Source organism: Amblyomma maculatum, chromosome 2 (genome assembly GCF_055883805.1).
Source record: "Amblyomma maculatum isolate TAMU_Amacu chromosome 2, ASM5588380v1, whole genome shotgun sequence".
NCBI lineage: Eukaryota > Metazoa > Arthropoda > Arachnida > Ixodida > Ixodidae > Amblyomma > Amblyomma maculatum.
This window is the reverse complement of record NC_139345.1, coordinates 13,564,662-13,588,567: the sequence shown is the minus strand read 5'-3', so window position 1 is coordinate 13,588,567 and position 23,906 is coordinate 13,564,662. Positions and strand designations below refer to the sequence as shown.

The window sequence follows — 23,906 nt, the reverse complement described above, 5'->3', positions numbered from 1 at the left end:
ACACACACGCACTTCCAAGGTGGGCTATTAGACCAAGTGTCCACGGGCTTGAGCTACGCATAAAGCCCGATTCACTAGTCATTTCAGGCCGCTCGATGCAATGGTGCCAGTGAGGTCAGTCAATATCCATGCTTTAGCCCCTTACTTCTAAGACGCACATTTCGAAATTATCTTCAAATTAAGCCGCATCTTGAATGACAAGGAGGCGTAAAGTAGTTGACCTGCCCCGCCGGGGTGGTGCAGTGATAAGACGCCCGACTACTGTGCCAGAGTACCCGGGTTCGAACCCGACCTCGGCGGCTGCGTTTCGATGGAGGCGAAACGAAGAGGCGTCCGTGTGCTGTGCGATGTCAGCGCACGTTAAAGATCCCCGGGTGGTCGAAATTACTCCGTAGCCCTCTACTACGGCTCATATTTCTCTCTTTCCACTTTCACTCCCACCTTCCTCCCTTCCCTTACGGCGCGGTTGAGGTGTCCACAGAAGACAAGTGAGACAGTTACCGCGCCCTTCCCTTCCTACAAATAAATCAGGCGTAAAGTAGTCGTTTTTTAAAAAATGCTGCACCAACTAGCCCAACAAAACGTCCTTCTTGTAAAGTAGCCGACCAAAAGGAAAACACTGCTCTTAAATAACCACCGCTCACTTTCGTGCAGTCTTCAGTTTTGTGCATTGATAAACTATATACGGTCGCTATCACGCGCATTATTGAATGGAAATAAGGTTTATAACCTGGCTTTGGAGAAACCTTCTCGGCATGCTAGGAGAGAGCAAAACATCGTTTTACTGCTGCATAGCTTAAGAGTCTTCTGCAGGTCGTATTTTGCGCGTATACCCTTACCGTGCGCACCCAGCAAGCTGGTTGCTCGTTGGAGTTTGAATCTCGGCTCGTGCCTCGTAGCACCATAAATTTAATTTTGAAACCATGTTCTTTAGCATACTTCAGCGCAACAATACTTGAAAATTTTAAAAGGCGCAACGAACTACGGCATCAACTTTTTGCAATTTTACGAGGCTTGTGGGATTTGCAAGAAAGTGAAATACTAAACATCCATATAGTGTACACTCCATCACATTTGATTTGATTTATTGCACTTTGTAGCAAAAATACAATTTTTTGCCGTGGGACCGAGGCTAAAGGTGACGTACAAGTCACCTGACGGGGCCTTCGGCACCACAAATGACATGTGCAACACAACGCAGCAGGCACAGAGCAGCACAAAATAGTCAGTCATATGTGAGAATGTAATAAAAACACAAACCAGGGGCAAAATACATAAAATTCAATCTGTAACATACATCAAGGTAACAGTGTCAACAGTAATTGGTATTACACAACGGAAGTAGGAAACAAATAATCACGTATGTTCCAAAAAGTACATCTTAATTTTTTTTTTTTGAATGTTAACAAGGAGGATGATTCTTCAAGTAGATAAAATATGTTAGGATAGCAGTTCAAGAGGTTAGGGATTTGCCAGTGAATGAACTGCATACCATACCCGGTCCTTATGCGAGGTTTTATAAAGTTCACATTTCTAAGGACGTAATGTGGATCAGTGTTGATAAACGTAGTTAAAAACGCATTACTGTCAGTTTTGTATTGTCGGTATATAAATTCGTATAGTCGTTGTTTATAGAGGGCTGTAATACTTAATATATTACTTAGTTTAAAGTATGCAGACGCAGAATCATATCTAGACAGGTTGTGAATAAACCAAAGGCCTTTCTTTTGCAAAATATAAACCTTTTCCATGTTGGTTTTTTTACCCACTCCCCATACCAACAGGCAGTACTGAACACGAGACTGGACAGTGGATAAATATAGTTGCTTCCTCAAGTGCATTGGCAGAAGCGGGCGAAATTTATTCAGTATGCCTATGTATCGGGCTGTTTTGCTGGATACAAAGTCTACATGATAAGACCAGCGGAGGTTTCCGTGAAATAGAACACCTAAATACTTATGCACTGAAACACATTCTAAGGAGACAGATTGGAACGAAAGTGTGACATTTTTATTTATTGGTTTATTGACAGCGGAAAAAAGTATATATTTTGTTTTATTAACATTTAACATCAGCTGGTTTGCACAAAGCCAACTCGACAGATCTTCAAGCCATTTGTTAGCTGCAGACACTAGGGAGGGTAAGCTTGGCGAGGAAAAAAAGGCGCTCGTGTCATCGGCATAGAGCAAGATATTGGAAGTTCCAGGGATAGCAATTATATCATTTATATATAAAGGAAATAATAGAGGGCCTAGGATGGAACCTTGAGGAACACCGTATTTTATGAATTCTGGATCCGAGGCAAAATCATTTATAACGACAAACTGAGAACGGTTTGACAAGTAGCTTTGGAGCAGTTGAAGTGCGACACCTCTTATTCCGTAGTGTGGCAGTTTTTCAAAAAGTATTTCATGCTTAATTGAGTCGAAAGCTTTGTTGAAATCCAAAAAAATTCCTATAGTACACAACTGCATGTCTATATTATGTGCTATCTTATCTTTAATGAATAATAGAGCAGATTCAGTTGACTTACCTCTCTGGAAACCATACTGGGCTGCAGAGAGCAAGGCATTTTCAGTCAAGTGCTTAGTTAGCCTTAGATTAATTACTTTTTCTACTATCTTGGAAAACAGTGGGAGGACTGATATTGGGCGATAGTTACTGATACAATCGACGGCACCCCCTTTGTGTAGAACTATGACTTTAGCCATTTTCATTTTATCTGGAAATATTCCTGTAGATAACACCTGATTAGTTAAGTGGCATAACACTTCAGATAGAATATCAGAAACCGCTTTGATTGGTGCTGCCAAATACCATCGAAACCACATGAACTGTTATTTTTAAGGTCATTAACTAGGTCGACAATTTCGGTTTCTGTGACTGGATAAAGAAACATGGACTTAGTCAGGTTGCACTGAATATACTTATCGAAATCGTAAGAACCAGAAGTAGTAAAAGATCCAAAAGTTAAAAAATGTCTATTGAACACATTACTGAGAGCCACACCACCGTACATTTGGTTATCAATCTTTAATTCAGCAGGTAAAACTGTATGGTGTTTGCCAAGTAAGCTTTTTACAATGCGCCATGTCTTTTGAGGATCATAATAAATGTCAGCAAATTTATTGGCATAGTAGTGGATACGTGCTTTCTTTATATCGTTACCTAACTTGTTACGGATCTTTTTGTATTCCTGAAATAATAATTTCTCTCTGCATGATAGGAACTTATGGAAGAGAGCATTTCGCGCTTTTATTCTTATCACTAAGTCGCGTGTAACCCAAGGTTTCCTAGCCCTTTTGCTCTTTTTTATTGTGACGGTAGGGAATGCAATATTATACAATTCAATTATTTTTTCGAGGAATCGTTCGTATAAGTCATTGGGGTTTAGGACTGATAGAAGTACGTGCCAATCAACAGCGGCTACAAGAGATCGGAATTGTTCAATGTTGACATTTGTTATCTTTCGTGTAGTGTGTGTTCTGTCTGTGCAACGAGAATCTTTAGACCGCCCTCTTGGTATAAAGCAGAAAAGGGACAAATGATCACTGACGTCGCTAGCGAGGACACCAGACATCGTGTTATCGGGTACGCAGCTTAATAAACAAAGGTCTATTAAGGATTCAGTATTATCAGTGACGCGGGTAGGAGTATTGATAACATTGCTGAAGCCATAAGAAGACAAAGTGTCTACGAAAGTGTTAGATACATGGGAGCGTCGAAGCAGATTGATATTAAAATCACCCATAATGATAATAGGAAGTCCTAATACAGAGAGTTTATCTAACATAAATTCAAGAATACGAAAGAATTCTTCGCTAGAGCTTGACGGTGGTCTGTAAATAACGCCAGACATGAATGCCCTGGTTTTGACAAAAAGTGATTCAATGTTCTGGTTCAAAACAGTATAGTCAGATACGACTTCATAGGAAAGGCTTTGCTTAATGTATACTGCAACACCACCGCCTATTTTATCTTTTCTGCATAAAGCTTCACATTTATAACCTTCAAAATGTACTATATCATCATAATTCCTGAACCAGGTTTCTGAAAAGCCCAAAACATCAAACTCGTGCTCTAAATAAGAAAAAAAACTGCTAACTTCTTCATCCTTGTTACGCAAACTCTGCGCATTCAGGTGATAAAAGGAAAAGTACTTCGCCTGCTTATTGTTTAATAAAGGAATGCTACGAAAAGATTCTATGTTATGATAAACACAACCAGATTCGAGACCTGCCATTCTTGTGAAGAACGGGCAGCAGCAGAAAATGCTTGCCCCTTATCATTACAGTTTTTCCAGATCATGCTCGTCGTAGATCCTAAGAACTTTATCGCCTTCTGCCTTTCGAGCAAAGATGCGTCCGTCTTTCTGCCACACAAAAGCATAGTTAAGTTCGGTTCCTTTCGAGCGGGCTAGCCAGAGTAACCGTTTGTTTTCCGGAGTTAAGTTGTCAAGAAGCTTCACGTCTGAGTCTGTTTCCCTGAGAAGAGTACGGCATTCCATCCATTTCTGCTTTAGGGATACCTGACGAAATCGAGCAATGATGACTGGTTCCTTCCCAGACTTTGGTGGCAAGCGATGTAAAGCTTCAAGATCCGAGTCTTTCAGCGATGGGAATTGTAGCGAAGCCGCTAAGCTATTCATTTGCTCAAGAAGGTTTTCATGCTATGCTGTTCTTGAACAACACCATGCCCTTCCATGTTCAGTCTGCGGTTGTATTGCTCCAGTTCATTCATCTGAAGCCTTATTTGTCTGGTCACAGGGGATTTTCCAGTTTCAATGTTTTCTACCCTTTTCTTAAGGGCAGTCATGTCATTCTTTTGTTTCTCAAGACTTTCTAGCACAGTGTCATACTGGTCGGAAACGAGTTTAATTGAACTTTCAATACCGTCAACTTTAGCAACGAGTTCACTGAGTGCGTCAACCTTGGCAACGAGGGGAAGAAGCAAATAAAATTTGTCATTCAGATCCCTTAGCAGGCGTTCAACATTTGCATTTTCAGCTGTTGAAGGAGTACACCCACTTTTCTTTATTGCTGACTCACAAGTTGCGCATTTCCAGGTTGACCTAAAAGAGTCACCTTTGTTACGAAAGCTCGACGCAGACACACCGGAGCATTTTCCAAGGTGATAAGAATAGTTACAAGCGGAGCATACTAAAATCATTTCATCATCAGTCACATCTTCATGGCAGGACAAACACTGCGACATGTTCGCAAAATGCGGGTTCTCTGAAGAAACGGCAGGAAATATAAAAACAATAAAAAATAAAAAAGGACAAAACAACGACAGCAGCAGCGGCAGCAACAGCGGTTACCCAAACGACGTTTTAAAAAAGATATACTAAAGCCACCAACCTGCAAGAATATTGCGTGGTAGTTAGAGCAGATCACCGGAGCAGGTTACCGCGTGCTGCCTGCCACCGCTGCTGTGTGCAAATGTCAGCGCAGCCGGTGGATCCCGCCTTTTAAGCAACGCCAGGGCACTTCGATGTTCCGGAAGTCGACAGTCGTGTAGCCAAGTAAGTAGTCCTTATCAGGGGAATGATGGGAAATCAAGTTGATCCAGATCGGCGGAGACGAGAGCAAGGTAGGCGTTTTCTGCAAGAATATTGCGTGGTAGTTGGAGCAGATCACCGGAGCAGGTTACCGCGTGCTGCCTGCCACCGCTGCTGTGTGCAAATGAAAGGTTTAACGCCGCATTATTGACCCCGAACGAACAATTCTGCAATCATGCGCTGAAAGTCGCCACTGAAGGAGTCTCTGAAAAAAAAAAAGAAAAGAGAAAAAAAAAACTCGAATTCGGAGAAGGAGAGGCGGAAATGAGGGAGAGTAAACGGAAGAAGCTGCTGGTTTACGGTTTTGCACGCGGTGAGAGAGTTAGAAGTTAGAGGGGAGAAGGGTTAGAAGTTCGATTCAAGTGGAGAATGAATTTTTTTTAAAGGTTAATGAATTGGATTGACTTTGAATTGAATTATGAAAATTTTGCTGGATTGGGCGACGGACTAATGGATCGGATCGTGGACTGTATTCTGGTCTGGCTTTACGTGACTTGCGTTGAATTTGCTTGCGATCTGTCTGAGCCGTCTGAGCTGACGGGCAACTGATCGAGAAAGTCACCCATGAGCCAAAAATCACATCTGGCCAGAGTTAACATCAGAAAAATGCCAACGCTGCGGACTTAGAGGATCATTAGATAATATAATATGGGAATGCGAAATATAGCCCGGGCAGAAGAGAAGGGATCAGCAAACTCGTCTGGATGGCACTTATGTCAAGCGAAGACATGCTAGATCAACTACAAGCAGTCCAACTGGCCAAGGCTGTAGCCGAGACCCAAGGACTCTCTGCCTACACCTAAGCTGGCCAGACACAACGTAGAGCTTCGGTCTGGCCTAAACTGAATGCCCTCTTTGTTGGACGAAATAAATTATTTCTCTCTCTCTTTCGCCTTAAAATGAAATGCGATATGAGGCAGTGACTTCACAAGAGCAATGGGCAAATCCATCGCTTGTTGTACAACGACAAAACGTAAATACAGCAGACCTTCAGGGGCCGCCGATTGCAGAGTTGAGTCTGGCTTGATGCGCTCTCTGCTTAGGTGGATCAATAATTCTGTTGTACGATATAGATGCTAGTGCGGTGTCCTATAAGTTTGAGGCGCTAGTATTACCTGTTCATTCCGAAATTTCCACTTTCCGGACGTCTTCTCTGTCTTCCGTGTCACACACACTGTGTCGAGTAAAGACGCTTCGCGTGCGCCTATTTTCACATATTTTATTTTTGTATGCTTCAGGCTTGACACACAGTGACATCCCGCAAGCTCCGCTCCTTCTTTCTCCTTTACCATACTTTGCTTATTTGCTTGCCATTACTGCCTATTTCTTTTTTTCGTCTCGCGCGCATGTGTAAATGCAAGGGGTGTGAGCGTTACCCTGCCTGGAGCAGCCGCAAGCTGCAGCGCAGGAGCCGGAAGCGCTACAAAATAAAGCCGGCGTACATCGGTCGCAAATTGCCGTATCATGCTCCATTAGCCATACGGGCGCATATACTCCGACTAGAGCCGGCTTCCCTCACCGCGGTGCTTTTTGCTGCCACTCATCTAACACCTCCCCTCGCTCAGGCGTCGCGTCGGCGCCGCTTCCCGAGGGAAGCGAGATTCATGCCGCCGAGGGTTTGCACGTGTACCGTACGATGCGATCCGCGCACCCGCAATCGCGTTTCTCATCTCCCTCTTGGACACTCCCGTGTACGTGTAGCCCCTCAGAGACCGCTGAGAGAAATTTCCCTCTCTCTACTGCAGCACACGTCCTTCCATTGTGCGTGCTTGTGCTGTCCCATTCGCATTAAATGTAGCCCATGTAGCGCCCTTGTAGGAACTGCCCCGCTTCCTCCCCTTCTCCGCGCCGGAAAGCAAATACACTGCATTGTGTGTGTGTGTGTGTGTGTGTGTGTGTGTGTGTGTGTGTGTGTGTGTGTGTGTGTGTGTGTGTGTGTGTGTGTGTGTGTGTGTGTGTGTGTGTGTGTGTGTGTGTGTGTGTGTGTGTGTGTGTGTGTGTGTGTGTGTGTGTGTGTGTGTGTGTGTGTGTGTGTGTGTGTGTGTGTGTGTGTGTGTGTGTGTGTGTGTGTGCGTGTGAGTGTGTGCGTGCGTGCGTGCGTGCGTGCGTGCGTGCGTGCGTGTGTGTGTGTGTGTGTGTGTGCGCGTGCGTGCGTGCGTGCGTGCGTGCATGCGCAGTCAAAAACCAGATTTAAAAAAAGAACTTAATTGAGCAAAGCTATCCCAATTCCCCCTGCTTGCACTAACTCTAAATAACGAAACCAATTTCGCTGTCTGATCCAATTTAACGAACTGTTTTCTTTTTCCAAAAATGAAGGTGAACAATGTAAAGGAGGCTATGACAATGCTGACTTTTTTTTTTGTGTGTTTCGTAGAGTACGCCCGAAAATATTTTGATTTCGTAGCAGCGCGGAGCGTCTTCGTCCCGCTTTTGCCGAACTGCGCCGTGCAAAACGAAATAACATTTAAAATATTGAATGAAAGATGGTGGGTGAAGTAGTCCCTTTGTCTGCTACGTCAGTTGGCCGGTAAAAACGAGGGGATGAAAGACGTGCTGGCCGCACTTCAAACTTAGAGCAATTCGTGCGGTCGTTGCTTACAATGCGCACGCAAGCAAAGATCACCGATTTCGTTGCTGAGCGATAAATATGTTTTCCTCTGGGGCTCTTTTTATTGAAGTTTAACGTTTCTTAGTTTAACGAAGGTCTCGATTTAACGAAATAATTATTGGCTCATCTAAACTTCGTTAAATCAAGTTTTAACTGTATTAAAATTGTTTCCACCCGTGCTCAACAATCGCGAAGCCCTGCTCAATTGTTGTAAAGTAGTCGCTGCGACATTTTCGCAGTGTACTAGTCGTGCCTAGCGAATATGGACACTTTGGTTCAGGAGAAACACTGCGTGTAAAGCGAGCAAACGTGCCGTAATAACGAATTACGAAGAAAGCAACATTCGGGAGGAAAAAAAAAACAACAACGCTGTGATTAAGGTCTGCTTTTGTGCAAAGTTGCGGCCTGTGAATATGAAATTAGACATAATTTTGGGAGCTCATTATCCCATTCACTATTACGCTTTGAATGAATGTGGTGCAACCTAAAAATTGACGCGTCCAGTGGTCTAAGATATGTTCGATGTCATCTCAAGGATAATTACGATTACTCAACTTTACAAGTGCTCAAGTCCCACGAGCCACTGTTACATATCAACTTAAGTCGGCTGAACTGCACAGTGAGTTTTCATCGGAGCCTTTCACGCAACCCGGAAATTGCTTACTAAAATGCATTGACGGCAGCTTCGCACTGCAAAGCATGAAACCACGCAAAGCAAAATAGATAGCGTTAACTAATTTGCATCTCGATAGAATTTGTGTAATGTTCTGCACTCAGAATGAATAGAAAATGAAACAATTGGTTGAGGCTGTAGAGGTTTTCGTTAACGTGAGAAGTTGGGCTAGTTGGTAAGTATTCATGGTAAACGATCGCCAAAAGTCAGACACAGCAGAGAGAACAACACGACACAAGCGCTCTGAGTAGCGAGTAGAGATTTTGTTCGCATCATTGGCTCAGAACAGCCCCCATGCTCCTCTCACTCGCGTCGCACTGAACTATGAAGCCGCGGTCATAGGCAGGAGCCCTCAGCACGGGGCGGCTGGTCAGCACTTTCTTGAACGCGAGGAAAGCTTGCTGGCATTCCAGTTCACCTTAACAGGTTCATCCTTCCTCAAACTGTCCGTGAGCGGAATCGCCATCTCAGAATATCCCGGTATATAGTGCTGATAATATCCAGCCAACCCGAGAAAGGCGTGTACGTCGGTCTTTGTTGCGGGCCTGCATGGGATAATTGCGTATGGCAGCGATATTTGCGTCTAGCGGCCGGCGGTACCCCTCCCGATAACGTGACCAAGATACTCAACCTCGGCCTTTCGAAGCTGACACTTCTCTGAACGGACTGTCAACCCTGCCTCTGCAAGCCGGGTTAAAATATCACACAAGTGACGCTCCCAACTATCGGAAAATACGGCAATGTCGTCGAGATAGGTTAGCGCATATGCTTCCGTTCCTGACAGCACTCTATCCACCAGCCGCGAGAAGAAAACGGCGCATGTTTCCACCCGCTCCTCCAGGTTAGGAATATGGTAAAGTTGGTCTCGCGTGACGTCATTTAACCTTCGGTAGTCAATGCAGGGCCGTGGCTCTTTTCCAGGCACTTCTACTAGCATGATGGGGGAGGTGTATTCGCTTTCCGTCAGTAATAACACCGAGATCAAGCATGCGTCTTATCTCGTTATTAAGAATCTCTTTCTGCCTCGGCGAGACGCGATATACGGTCTGGAGCGAATAGGCTCCTCAGAAGTGAGCTGAATGTCATGCTCTACCAAGGGTGTTTTTTCCGGCGTATCAGTGAAAATGTCCTCGAAGTCTGAAAGTATCCGCTGGAGGTCCTCCTTTTGTGGCTCGCCGAGATCTGAATCGCCACGTATCCTCTCGAGAACTCCAAGTGACAGAAGTTGTACCCCTACCGGGAAACACAAAATCGGTCTCTACCTCTTCGGGTGCATTCAGGGCTAGCTGGACGACCGCCTTCCTTTGTCGATTGGGCTTCATAAGGTTGGAGTGGTAAATTTTTACCTCTTTTCGTCTACCGGGCATCTTTACCGCGTAGTTGATTTCCGAAATTTTATCCACAACCTCTGCTGGCCCCTCCCACTGCACTTAAAGTTTGTTTGCTTTGAATGCGGCCAGCAGCATTACCTTGTCTCCTGCCGAAAACGATCGCTGCCGCGCGCCTCGGTCGTAGTAGAGTCTAGCTTTCTGCTGAGCCGATCTCATGTTAGCTTCGACAAGCTCTGCATGACTGAAGCCGTTCTAGCAGCTGACGTACATATTCGAGAACGGTGGGGTCGTCGCCCTGGCCCTCCAGGATTCGCGCAGCATGCGAAGGGCTGAACTGAGCGATCGGCCGTATACTAGTTCAGCTGGACTAACCCCGGTGGCTTCATGCAGTATGGAACGCAGCGCAAGCATGGTAGCCGGCAAACACGCTTTCCAGTCTCGGCGATGTTCGTAACATAATGCCCTGAGGACTCTTTTGAGCACCGAATGCCACGCCTCTACGCTGTTACTCTGAGGACGTCTTACAGAGCTTTGCAATATGTGAATCCTGCATTTCTCTAGAAAGGTGCTAGTGAGTGCACTCGTAAAAACACTGCCTTGGTCGCTTTGCAGCTCGGCAGGGAAACCCACCCTAGAAAACACCTGCAATAGACCGTCTACAGTTCCTACCGAGTTCAATTCCTTCAGGGAAATCGCCTCAGGAAACTTTGTCGCTGGGCATATATATGATCGTTAGGATGCAGAGAAGCGATAGCCCGAAGCGGTCACAGGTAGTGGACCGACAACATCCACCACAAGGCGCCGGAACGGCTCGCTGATCAGTGGCACAAGTTTCAGAAATGCCTTCTGTTTATCTTGCGATTTTCCCACCCTTTGACAAGTGTCGCTGGTCTGTAGAAACCTCTTAAACATCCTTAAAACACCCTGGCCAATAAAATTCTCTCAACAGCACAGCCTTTGTTTTCTTGATGCCGAGATGACCGGACCAGCCGCTTCCGTGACACAGCTTTAGGATACTTGTCCTATATTTTCGTGGCCCCACTAGCTGGTCGTAATGCATACCTTTGGTATTTTTGTGCTGCCTGCAGATTATTCCTGCGCGCTTCGTCAGAACAATGTTCCTTCTCGCCAATTCTTCACTAACCTGACACTTCAAATTTTCGAGAGTGTTATCGCTCGCTTGCTCAGCTGCTATGTCATCTCGGTGCACCCTCATAAGCACCGGGAAGCCGTCCAATTGGTGAGGCAACAGAGAGATTTCGAATTCCTCACTGGACTCACTAGGCGGCGCAGAAGGCATCACATTCTCGAAAGGAACCGCCGCGGCATCTACGTCAGTACTTCCCTCGCAGGTTGCATGCTGTTCACCTTCACCCGAATGATCTAACTGGGCTGCGATTTCGCGGGCTTTAGAACGCGTAAGCGCGTGCACGGAACGATCCCCGCAGCCCAAGCCCTTTTTCTTTAGTTGGTCCTCTGAGCGGCTAGAAGAGAGATAATGGCACTGCTCTGGCAAGGTCACTGGCACTGCCGACTTTGTATGCAGTACTCCGAATAGGCCCTCAATTTTGACGCGTCCAACCGGCAGGCAAACGCTGTCTTCCTGCGCTACCTGTCTGACCCACGCGCATTCGCCGGTGAAATCCAGTGGAGAAACGAGCGTGGGGTGCACCACATCCATCGTGGCGGCGGAGTCGCGCAGAACATATCAATGTTTCCCATTTACGGCCATTTTACGCAGATACGGCTCCAGCAAGCGCATGTTTTCTTCGTCTAGGTGGTGAGCGAGAAAACTACATTTTCCCTTCGACAGCTACTCGCGATGTGCCCCGGCTCGTTACACCGAAAACACACTACAGGTTTCCTAGCCTCCAAGATTTTAGCACGTTCCTTCTCCCTCCTTTCTTTGTTAACATCGTTTCTTGAGGCTGCGCCGTTTTCGCGGTCCCCGCATATGGTCCCCGTCTTTTGTCCCTTTCTCTCCCCGCGTAGGGGGTACTCGGCTCTTGTCCCGCGGTGGATGCCTCCTCAAGGTTCGTATACAGACAACACAAATACCCAAGCAAGTAGCAGAGGGGACAGCTGCCGATGTAGCTCAGTTGGAAGAGCACCGGACGCGATATTCGGAGGTCGTGGGTTCGGTTCCCACCATCGGCACGTTGTTTTTTCTTCTACTTTGTGTTTAATTATCTTTCCCCTAAACAGATTACATTACTATTTCTGTGATTATCCAAGTAAACAATAAAAAAAAAAAAACAGACATAAAATACCATCCCAAACGCTTTCCTTGGCCTCGCCGACTGTTTGCTTCTTTCCTTCATGTATTATAACGAGCATCCTAATTTCCCCTTAATTGATCTGCTTGTAGCTTACGGGGGTCTCGGTTCTGGCAGTCTTGAAGCCATAGGTAGCGTAAAAGGGTTCTAGCACAGCTTTCGCCTTCGCTCTTGATCACGTTCTACGTGACGCTGGCGGTAACAAAGGACGTTCCACGTCCGCCGCTATGGCTGAGGGTGGCGCTGGTGAACACTCTCAAGGTTCGTATACAGACAACACAAATACCCAAGCAAGTAGCAGAGGGGACAGCGGCCGATGTAGCTCAGTTGGAAGAGCACCGGACGCGATATTCGGAGGTCGTGGGTTCGGTTCCCACCATCGGCACGTTGTTTTTTCTTCTACTTTGTGTTTAATTACCTTTCCCCTAAACAGATTACATTACTATTTCTGTGATTATCCAAGTAAACAATAAAGAAAACACAAAGTACCATCCCAAACGCTTTCCTTGGCCTCGCCGACTGTTGGCTTCTTTCCTTCACGAAATCTTTGTGAGGCTTTGTGACTGCCCGCTCGCCCTCTCTGCTTGCGTCGCGCCTGACCTGAAACTCATCTGCGAGTTCGGCGGTATGTTCCAAGAATTTCTTTTCGGGCCTATCTTGCACCCACAGCCGCGACTCCTCATTCAGACAATTGTAAAACTGTTCTAAACAGGTTTCATTGACTACCTTTTCCCGCTCGTCACAGACCTCGGCGGTCTTGAGCCATTCGATAAGATTTGCCAAGCAAAATCCGGAAAATATTCAGAAGGCCGTTTCACTGCTTTTCTGAACCGCACGACGGGAGGCTCCGGCTGAGAGGCAGTACTTCTTGAGCAAAGTTGCTTCTACCTTATCGTAATCGTCCGCCTCCTGTTTGGTAAGCCGAGCAAGCACGTCGGCCGTCTCGCACGGCAAAACTGTCAAGAGGTGCTGGGGCCAGGTGGAACGAGTGATTTTGTTTTTCTCGCATGTGCTCTCGAAGTTGACAAGGAAGAGCCCGATATCCTCACCCGTTGTGAAAGCTTACAAGCCTTTCATTTTATGCGGCTTGGACGTCTAACGGCTCCCAACAGCGGCCCTGTCCGCTTTCGCCACTTCTGCCCATGCTTCCGCTAGCCTCACCTCCAATCGTTTTGTCTCTAGCTCAACCTCCATTGCCTATTTTCTTTTACATTCCTCAATTTTCTCTTTTCTTTTACGTTCTTCAATTTCCTCTTTTCTTTTAAGTTCCTCAATTTCTTCTTCTCTTTTACGTTCCATCTCCTCCCAGCTTCCACAATATCCTGGTCTTCATAACCGTTGCTTTCGATCGTGCTGACAATCTGCTCTTTTTTCTCGATTTTACATAATCAAACCCAAAATTCCTCACATATCAAATAGCTCCGGTATCCGCAGCTTTTTCCAGTCCATGACTGCCCGTACTTGTGACCACAAGTCTCTCAGGAGTATGTTGGTGCAAGCAAGGTTCAAATGCGAACAGGCTTCGCCAACCAACTTTCCTACTAGGAAGAACACCTTACGTTAAGCCTGGCAAAGTTCAAGGAGAGAAGGCGATACACCCTCAACCAAAGCAAGGACACCACGCAGGACATCCCACCACTGCCACCAGTTGTCGTGACCCAGGTTGCGTGTTGTAGGCCCGGTTGCTTGTGGGAGCAGGAACAAGGACGAGGCAGCTGGAAACCGGACTTTGAAGTGAGATGGGAAGCTTTATGTACAATATTTACATGATAGCGTTTGTAGTGAGAAACTGACTGGAGGAAGCCTCCGTTTTACGACCAACGACGCACACTTGTGCCAGTTTTTATAGGGTGGATTCCCTATGTCTCCTAGATGGAAAGGCAGGGCAGTTTATGAGGGAGTGTCTCTGTCACCTCACTCTCCCGCACACTCACACACACGCACCAACACTGCTTGCACTCGTTGACACGCCCATCTGACAGGTTCTGGCTTGAGGGTGAGGAGGTGGTCGTCTAGACTGTATAGATGGCGTCAGCCGCTTGTATTCATGCGTTTTTGCACCTGGGCTGACTCATCGGTCCCGGCGTCTCCGGGATGCATTCAGTGAGGCAACTTAGCCGAAAGCTGTCCCCGCTTTCAGAGGCGGCGCAGTGAAAGCTCGTTCATCTTCGGACCGACGAAGTTCGAAACAGTAGTAGCTCTCGGGTTGCTGTTCAATGCATGTGCACTGGAGCTTCACCTTGCTATCTGCCCTACATCTGCTATCTACACTGTAACCAGACGCCGCGATAACACGGGGGTTAAGGAAGCGAGATGAAAGCACTATCGGAAGCTTTGAGCGCCCGCTTCACCAGCGCGGGCTATAGCCCCTGCCTCATGAGAGATTGCATGCTGCGTCAGATGCGATCAGTGGAAAGCATGAATGTTGTGTTCCAGGGGCAAAGCGAGGTATCGAATGCCAAGAAAAAAAAAAAACTATCGGTAACCAGATTCTCGCGCCTATTTCAGATGACGGCATCCAGACGGCCTGAACTGGGCCTTACATTTTATGGATTCCGGGGTACGCGTGGATCACGGGGAATTGGTACGCAGACAGGGTAGCCCAAGGACAAATAACCTACCATGCGCCCAACAATCTCGCGGCAGAGGACCTGATTTCACTAGACCCCGACTACACCATAATACTACAGCACTACAGACGCCTGCGGAAAGTATATCCAGAGCCACAAAAATCTCAGTAACGAGGAGGCCATAGATGTGCGGCAGACGGGCACCTTCATTAATTTACACATATATTACACGCGACGTGCACCCTATTACATTTAAAGACGAATGCCATGATGCGGGAGGACCCCTACCTTGTAGCACATAAAGTGGGAATACAGTGCACACCAAACACAAACATTTGCAAATCCAAATGAAAGGCAGTGGGAGGCTTTGCTGGCCAGCTCTGACCCGGAGGCTAAGCTTTACCTGGTCACAAGAGCTCGCAAGCTGCGAAAGCCAGTGGTGCCCTGGACTGGGGGCACCATCCGCTCGTCAGCCTCGGCTGAAGAGGCGAAGATAAAATGCCCTCAAGCATTCAATAAAGTTCACTCGACTGACTGACCGACTCTGACTGACTGACGGAGCGACCGACCGACCAACCGACCGACCGACCGACTCGGCTGCGGGAGGTGGTCAGTTAGAAACCGGCCGCCGGACACCTACCGGTAAAATGGGTACAGGTGTCCCCCGGCCCGGCGCCCGGCTTTCTAGGGGTGTGCACTTGGAAGACGCTCTGCTAACCCTGCTGCTGTAAGTTTCGAACAAGTCCTGCAAAGGGCGCGGCGTACATCATGCTGACAAGATCATTAAGTAGTTGCGCCGATGTGGCAGTGATCCGTTCCGCCATCGGACAACAATAAAGCGCGGTTCACATGCAAGTGATTGAGCGAACTGAGCGAACAGCGGCGCGGCGCTTTCGCGAGGCTTCGTTATGGCTTCGTTTCACACGCGTCGCGTCAGCGTCAGCGCGATTTTCATTGCTGCGAAAACCAACGTTGCTAGTAAACAACGCACGCTCACAGTCGGTTTCGGTGGCTTGCAAGAACGAACAAGCTCAGTTTTAAATATGATTTCGTCACTTCTTCTAAACATTTGTATAAATAAATGCAAATCTTGCGTTTTAAGAATTAAATCATGATTACTTTTTATTATTTATATACATTTTTTCCAGCACCACCAGCAGCACGCGAGGGGGCGAGACTAAAACCCGCCATGAATAGGGTTTTTTCGGCTAAAACTTTGTCCCTAGATTTCCCCAAACGCATTGAACGCCATGTTTTTACAAAGTACCTAAATGCTGACTATTATGTGCCTAGTTGAGTCTGAATTTGTCCCCAGATTCTTGGCGGGCTGGCGGGCTTTTCGGCCCTTTCCTCGTTGTCGCCGACGGCGTCCAGAGCTTTTGGATTGACGACATCGGCCGTCGCTTCTCACGTAAGCCATTGTCATTGCTGTTGTTTTTTGACATTGTGCGCTGAGTGCAGCGGTAGGTGGGTGTCGTGTCCATTTTTGTCCGCGAAATCAATGCGAGAGGTGTCATTCAGCAGTGAATTAAGGTAAACAGCAACCCGGTACTTAATTGTTTTTGAGCTTGCAGATATGACAGATCGAAATTAGCGTGCAATTTGTCAATTACTTATATCTCTGTGGCATGGATGCCACCTTCTAGCTTCGGAAAGCAATCTGAAGACGGTGCAAAACTCGTGTGTTTTATCAGAACATGTATCGATATATAAGCAGTATAGCAAAAATGACTTTGGAAGGAATGAAATTGTTTCCAACAAAGCTTTGCGCAAATACATTTTTTTTTTTTTATCAGGAGCTTGCGACAGCGCAACACGACAACGTAGGCACTATACTGTGTCAGCTTGCTGCTTATCTGATTCTAATTTAAGATGATTAGTATTAGCAGCATTTGTTGTTTTAGTGGTTATTTTATTACATATACAAAAGGAAAGAAAAGATGTTTGCCAACCCCGGTATCTGATATCTGAAGCACCTGAACAGGGGCGGTGGATAGCGAGGAAGGGGTAGAGGAAATCAAAGAGGTGAACGATAGGGAGAAAGGATAGGGTAGGTAAAAATAAAAAATATATATATACACTATGACACAATATACAGTAGTTCGCTTGAGGCCCAGAGTAACGAATGCAGCGAGCTGCCAAAATGCGGCCAGGAAGGTAGCTTGCTTAACTTCCTTCAGGTCACTTGCAGCTGCCTTGTTGCTGTATACATGTTAGTAGACTATAAACTTGGGCTGATATCTCATATGCAATGCTGCTTGGTAGAGCACTCACTTCATTTCAGTGTTTACATGTGTCTATGCCATTTTTTGTTTTTACTTTCAGCAGTCTTGGAGACGCAGCCGCTCGTTTATTCTGGACAACTTTCGCATCCTTGGCTCCCTACATGTACAGTACATGTACCAAGGTATATATATGTGCATTATATTCAGTATTTTCATTTTATTTTTCAGTGCATGAGTATCGTTTCTGCTATGGATAGCAATTTGTTAAGTGACTGAAAAACATTTATAGCAACAATTAAAACATATGAGTGTCAATCTGTGAGGCCACATTGTTGCCATTGTCGTTGGTATCGTCTGGACATGCCACACCCTATACCCAATGAATATAGTCATTCCACCAAACTGAAATTGAATCTGGGTTGCAATACACACTTATACGCTATAATACCCTAGCACTCAACCCAACACTACGTCTCGTAACTGCCACACTTGTTGGCTGCTTACTGCACCGAGCTACTCCAGCACTTACTGTTAGCACTACACACCCATATATTTTTTTTATTTATTTATTTATTTCAAATACCCTAAGGGCCTTTGCGGGCATTGCATCAGGGGGGATTCACCAAATAAACACAAATAATTTACATTGCAAGCAAAGAAAAAGCTGTAAGCAGAAATAGGTGCACAAAAAACCATGAACAATTTATGCAGTGACATCTAGATGCTAGAATCTAAGAAAGAAGACATCTAGAATGGGAGCAGTTAGAGATAAGAGTAGATGGAGAATACCTCAGTAATCTGCGATTTGCTGATGACATTGCCTTGCTAAGTAACTCAGGGGATGAATTGCAAAGAATGATGACCTAGACAGAAAAAGTGAAAAAGTAGGCTTGAAAATCAATATGCAGAAGACTAAGCTAATGTTTAATAGCCTAGGGAAGGAAAAACAGTTTACATTAGGTAGCGAAGCACTGGAAGTGGTAGGCGAATATATCTATTTAGGACAGGTAGTAACAGCAGATCCGGACCATGAAAGGGAAATAACAAGGAGAATAAGACTGGGATGAAGCACATTTGGCAAGTACTCCCAGATTATGACTAGCAGTTTATCGGTATCGCTCAAGAGGAAAGCATACAACAGTTGCATCTTACCTGTACTTACCTATGGGACTGAAACATGGAAGCTAACAAAGAGGGTTCTACTAAAGTTGAGGACAACGCAGAGGGCTATGGAAAGAAAAATGGTAGGGATAACGTTAAGAGATAGGAAGCGTGCAGAGTGGGTCAGAGAAATAACTCAAGTCACTGACATTCTAATGGAAATCAAGAAGAAGAAATGGGCATGGGCAGGACATGTAGCGCGAGGAAAGGATAAGTGATGGTCGCTTAGGGCAACAAACTGGATTCCAAGGGGAGGAAAGCGTAGCAGGGGGCGGCAGAAAATTAGGTGGGTGGATGAGATTAAGAAGTTTGCAGGGGTCAAGTGGATGCAGCTCGCACAGGACCGGGTTAATTGGAGGAATATGGGAGAGGTTTTCGCCCTGCAGTGGGTATAGTCAGGCTGAGGATGATGATGACGATCTAGATGCTTAAATTAGCATTACCTCATAGTATAGACATCCGCTCACTTGTCCTTATTGTCATCCATGGCTTGGGCTTACAACCTCCGACTGCTTGCTCCTTCACACCCTCGTAGGATAGTCGTGCATGGCGTGTGAGTGCCGTAGATATAAACCAGTATCCTTCAATGCTCTAACCTCACCCAGCACCGATTCTCTTTTTTTCTCATTTATTTCCCCTTCCCCTCCCACACACTGTCACCTTCATCCCTCAACCCTCATCAGGAGTAGCATGCTAGGCTTACCACCAGGCAGACATCTCCTGTTGCCATTAAAATATATCTCTCTCTCTCTCTCTCTCACCCAGTATTATTGAGCACTAGACTGGATTCAGCATTTTGCGCTGCCCTAGCTTAAGCATCTGATGCGAAATTAAATATTAGCAGCCACATCCTCCTGATGTTATTCTTGCTTTAAATGGACATCAGTTTACAGAACAACAGAATGATGATGGGAAATCGTATTTCCACAGATACAACACAAATGGAGTTTTAGGCCTCAGGAAAGCTTTAAATAAATATTTAACTTGATCTCAAACAGTTCAGGCCTGCCATAGTCAAGCCCCCACTTCGCTAAAAAAAGAAAAGCAAACAAACAGCAACAGCACGCTAAAATGCAAATGCATATGGATACATTGACGTCATTTGAGAGGCTACACATTTCACATTCATGCGACGCAATCGTGCGCAGCCACTGTCACTTCCTTGATACTGTCCAGACCTGTACCTGCTCATTGTGCCTTACGTTCCCTATTCCTGTGAACTGTTTCAAAGCTTTCTCCTTGTCAGCGGCTTGTGTTACCTTCCCACGCTTACAGCCACTTTTGCCCTTGCATGCAACATGCTTGATTCCATGATCTTGAAAAGGCTATAACAAGTTCCTGCATTCACATGGAAGCAAATTTGTAAATATGTTGTAAGGCACAATGCTTTGGTGTTATACTGCTACACTTGTCTGTTTATTTGTTTATCTGTTATGTCTGGGCAAGTTCTGTTATGTCTTTTTTTTTTGTCCTACTGTTATATGTGCTTGGTTTTTCCATAACCACTTCTCTTGATGTCATACGACTCGAGATGCTTGGGGCATTAAACCCCATAAACCAGATACCAACCAACCGTCTCTTGGCACTAGCCTGATTTCTATTATTCCACAGTTTTTCAGTGGCAAGAAAGCATGCTGTCATCAGTCTCTCCTTCCTCCATCCTTTTGATTGCTATGTGGTTATTTCTTTCCCTGTATCATTTAAGGGGGACACTCTCCTATGTATAGATAAATCAGCAACCGTGCGGTACCCACTTATTGCAACATTCTTAACAAAACATATTCACTGCAGCTTAAATGTGGTGCTGTCATTATATCATAAGCAGAACAGGCCTCTCGGCACCCCTGCTCCTGACCTGAAGCTCCGGATTCTACACGGCCTACCCCGACGTGAAGCAACTTTGCTGTGCTGCCTGTGGGTTGGTGTAGCGTTCACAAATTCTCATTCGTTTGTGATAGATATGGCTAATAGCCCTGCATGTGCAACCTGTGGGTCTGACGAGACTATAGGCCACATTCTTTGCGAGTGGACCACATACAATGCGGAAAAACAATTTCTCTGCCCTGCACTAGAGTGTCTATATGGACACCCGCTGACAGAAATCAAGATTATATGCCATTGGCTGCGGCGATCGTCTGCGGTGAAGACCTCCCAGGCACTGCTCTGCTTCATGAAAACCACGGGCCTGATCGGTAGACTGTGATTTTGCTGCGATGCGACGTGATATGGCTGTGATGTGACAGTACTGACTTCATATTTCTGTAACTTTCTTTTACACATCACTTTTATATCCACTTACCCCCTTCCCCCAGTGCAGAGTAGCAAATCGGTTTCTTCTTCGGTTAACCTCCCTGCCTTTCCTCCTCTTCCAACACCCCTGCCTATAGTTACACTCAGAACTTGCCAGTGCAATGAACCTAAACCTAAAGTTGCAAACCAAGATGAGGTGAAAAGCAACATAAAGTACTGTAGTTCATGGTCAGGACTTTTATAGAGACTCCAATTATAGTTTGATTCAACGGCAAGTATCCGAAGGCTGTTTGCTATGCAGCACGCGCGGTGTGGATGTTCTTGATTGCATACAGCTTCCAAATTTATTAAACTGTCACCACAGAGAAACAAAAGAATGCGTCATTCCAAGCATTTAGTCGAGTATCGAGCACGCTGTGATATGTTCATGTTCTCCTTCTTTCCCCTGGCGGTCCGCGAATGGAAAGGTTTAGCCGATGAAGTGGTTAATTGCTCATCACTAGATGGGTTCAGTTCACGGCTGGCAATTGTTCCTTGAGTACCCTATATATGTGTAGCCTGACCTCTGTACAAATATAGTGAAACATGTGTCTTCAGCGTGATTGTATTGTATCATATCCTTCTTTTCCATTTCTTGTTCCATACTGCCATATAGAACTATATAAAAATTAGACAAGTGTGGATTGTCAGTATTCCTGTCATTTGCTGTTTCTATATTATGCCCCAAACCTGCAACAGCCTCCAAAAGGAGGCTAGCAGTATGTATGAAATAAAATAAACCAGTTTAGAAAGCTTGTGCCTTTCCTTGCTTTTTGGACGGAACACAAGTTCTCGGGCCATACAGGATCTGCAACTGCTATGGAGGGTCGCACAGACAAGCTAGGCGCTGCCCGATCAGTTCATGTTTCATTGTCAGTATATTTTATGTATATACTAAGGGATCCCCCCCCCCCCCCCCCCCTTTTTTTTTTTTTTTCTCTCACTGTGGCCAAGGCCAGACAGGAAAGGAAAGAGGACAGGCCATGGTCCTCTTGCCTTGTGGAAGGCGAGGGGACGGGTGAAAGGGATAAATTGAAGAGAAAGTGTAAAGTCACTAGGGGTGAGTTGGCTCCTTTTCCAAGGCTAGGGAACATTGGCCTATCTTGCATTTTCTGCCTAGCCTTGGCCACACTGCCATAAGTTGTCTCCGAGTGTAATTCAAGTCGAAAATGACTATTAGTGGGATTTGTTTTTATGCTATGTATGGCGTAAATTTTTTTTCGTGGCCAAACTGAATCTCCCTTTCATGCCTGGCGTCTGCCTATAAACTCGTCGAATTTGCGCCTAATTTAAGCGAAAAACGCCATCCTTCTGCGCAAATTAAATTTTCAACATTCGCGGCCATTATCATCATTATCGTTTTTGTAGCGTCTCGCGCCATCTGTTGTGTATGTACACCAAAAAGAGAAAAAAACCAAAACATTCAAGATGGCTGCCTCCATGTTTTGCGCTGAGACGCATAAGTGACCGTCTTTTTTGAAGATTTCTCGTCCTGAATGTTTACCCATTACAAAGTTTCACGGTCCTCGCTAATAAATAACACGTCCCGCATCCAAGGTGCTGCTTTTTCTTGCAGGTAAGGACATAAGACGTCAAAGGGCCGCCGCACGTCCTCGCGACGGCGCGATTGTTCCCGCTATACGAGATGTTGCGTTTTGTTGCGCCGGTTGTTTTGTGCTTTATGAAAGTTATATCTTTGTGCTTAGGTTCAGAAGTGTGCACCTAAGTGCCAAGGAATGGGTGACGCCGGGACTAAGGAGGTTGAATCAGGACAAAAAATGTAGGCTTTTCTCTGGCTGTCCAAACTCTATTCTGATCTGCTTACCGCCGTTTTTGCCCGAATTCCATCGCTTTTAATATAATTTATTAACCTTTTTTCCTCGCCCAGCACATTGATGAGCACTGCGGCTACGTAGGGCCCATCGCGCGGTATTCGAGGGAGCTGCTCTTGATGGCATAGAATGCCACCACGGTAGGGAAGATTTCTCCTTTGGCTACTACTCTTGTCTGCACCCCTCGCTCTGCTGATGACATTCGAAACGGCACCGCATGTTTATTTACCTTATGGAATGAAAAACGCAAGCGGTTTAACTACTACCGAGGCACTTTTTTGTGCGACTTTTATGCTTCTGAGTGTTCTTTGCTAGAAGCTCTCCGGCACCGATGCTTGCTGCTTGTGCTAGTGGAACGGTAGAAGTAGTGGCGTTCACGGTTTACATTGCTTGAAAGCAGTTTGTCTAGTGAACACTTCGCAGACTTGCAGCTTGTGTCAGCAATACGGCTATTTAATGCAGCAAAATAGAGAAATATTAATGCCTTTGTCATGAGGCGAGCCCAAGCTTTTAAGAATGGAATTATCTAGTGGTTGCATAGCGTTTGACCCAACAGTCGGGCAGATGACTCCACAGGCTGAGAATATTTAGTCAGCCATTTCCTTTCCTGTCCTGTGTACGTACCCTCTCACTATTTTGTAATGTTGGTAATTTCCTACACCTAGAATAAAGCAGCTTGTGCTTTGCCCTGTGAACCATTTAACATTTCCTAATCTAGACTTGCTCAGCACGTGTGCCAATGCTTTTTTGTGGATAGTGCACCAATCAGGCCAGTAGAAGACTTTACTGCCAAATAGTGTCATAAGCTTGAGCTTATTGAAGGCACTGTGCAGCTGAAAAAAGCCATTTAGCAATCGCCATTCCTTGCAACTTTCAGGCTCCAGGGTGTTTCCGAAATGCAAATTTATTGAAGAACCCTGGCTAGTTTTGTTCAAGCTTGGTTGCGGGCTAGAGTGCATCATTTTAAATGATGCACATTAGCCAGCTGACAAACTTGCACTGCAATAATTTGCACAATGCTAACGAATTAGGAACAGCCCAACAGCTTGAGTAAGCATGAAGCATGCAATAAAAATGGATTCCTCACAGTTAAGCAAGGTGCGAAACTTTTGATTATCGGTTTTCAGATGGGCATCTTATGCACAACAGCTGTGCAGGAAACATGGATTTCATGTTTGGCGAAAGGAATTTTGGCTTTGTACACATCTTTGAATGAAGCTGAGCATTGGGCTTTTCAAAATGCATCATTTCATTTTTTGCATGTGCAGCTTTGTGGCCAAGCTTTACCTTAGCTTTGTCACTGCAGCCTCCTTGCAGGTTGTGCACAAATGTTGCTTGTTTGCAAGGCAGAATCTTGTAGAAAATGTTTCTGCACTTGAAC

The 23,906-nt window shown here is 45.6% G+C and overlaps 1 protein-coding gene across 4 annotated transcripts; it reads left to right on the top strand.

Moving 5' to 3' along the window:
* The first annotated feature begins 16,207 nt into the window (after nt 1-16,207).
* Nucleotides 16,208-20,821, top strand: LOC146197978 (uncharacterized). 4 transcript variants are annotated; one of them, XR_014704927.1, is made up of 3 exons: nt 16,208-16,429; nt 17,347-17,425; nt 20,230-20,821. XR_014704927.1 is itself a non-coding variant. In XM_084593284.1 (3 exons), exons 1-3 carry the CDS (start codon nt 16,520-16,522, stop codon nt 20,605-20,607), a joined length of 489 nt encoding a protein of 162 aa, XP_084449410.1. In that variant the 5' UTR covers nt 16,449-16,519; the 3' UTR covers nt 20,608-20,821. The 4 variants fall into 4 exon arrangements, 2 of the variants coding, with proteins under 2 accessions (XP_084449410.1, XP_084449408.1); XM_084593284.1 differs by lacking the exon at nt 16,208-16,429 and adding an exon at nt 16,449-16,551; XM_084593282.1 differs by lacking the exon at nt 16,208-16,429 and adding an exon at nt 16,449-16,551 and having other exon boundaries at nt 17,344-17,425.
* The last annotated feature ends 3,085 nt before the right edge of the window (nt 20,822-23,906 follow it).

Excerpts from the sequence above, each read along its gene's own strand:
- LOC146197978 (XM_084593282.1), top strand. The coding sequence starts at position 16,520 with ATGCGAGAGGTGTCATTCAGCAGTGAATTAAG. Across the intron at positions 16,552-17,343 it reads TCATTCAGCAGTGAATTAAG|CAGTCTTGGAGACGCAGCCG; the intron begins GTAAACAGCAAC and ends TTTTACTTTCAG. Across the intron at positions 17,426-20,229 it reads TGTACAGTACATGTACCAAG|AACAGGCCTCTCGGCACCCC; the intron begins GTATATATATGT and ends TATCATAAGCAG.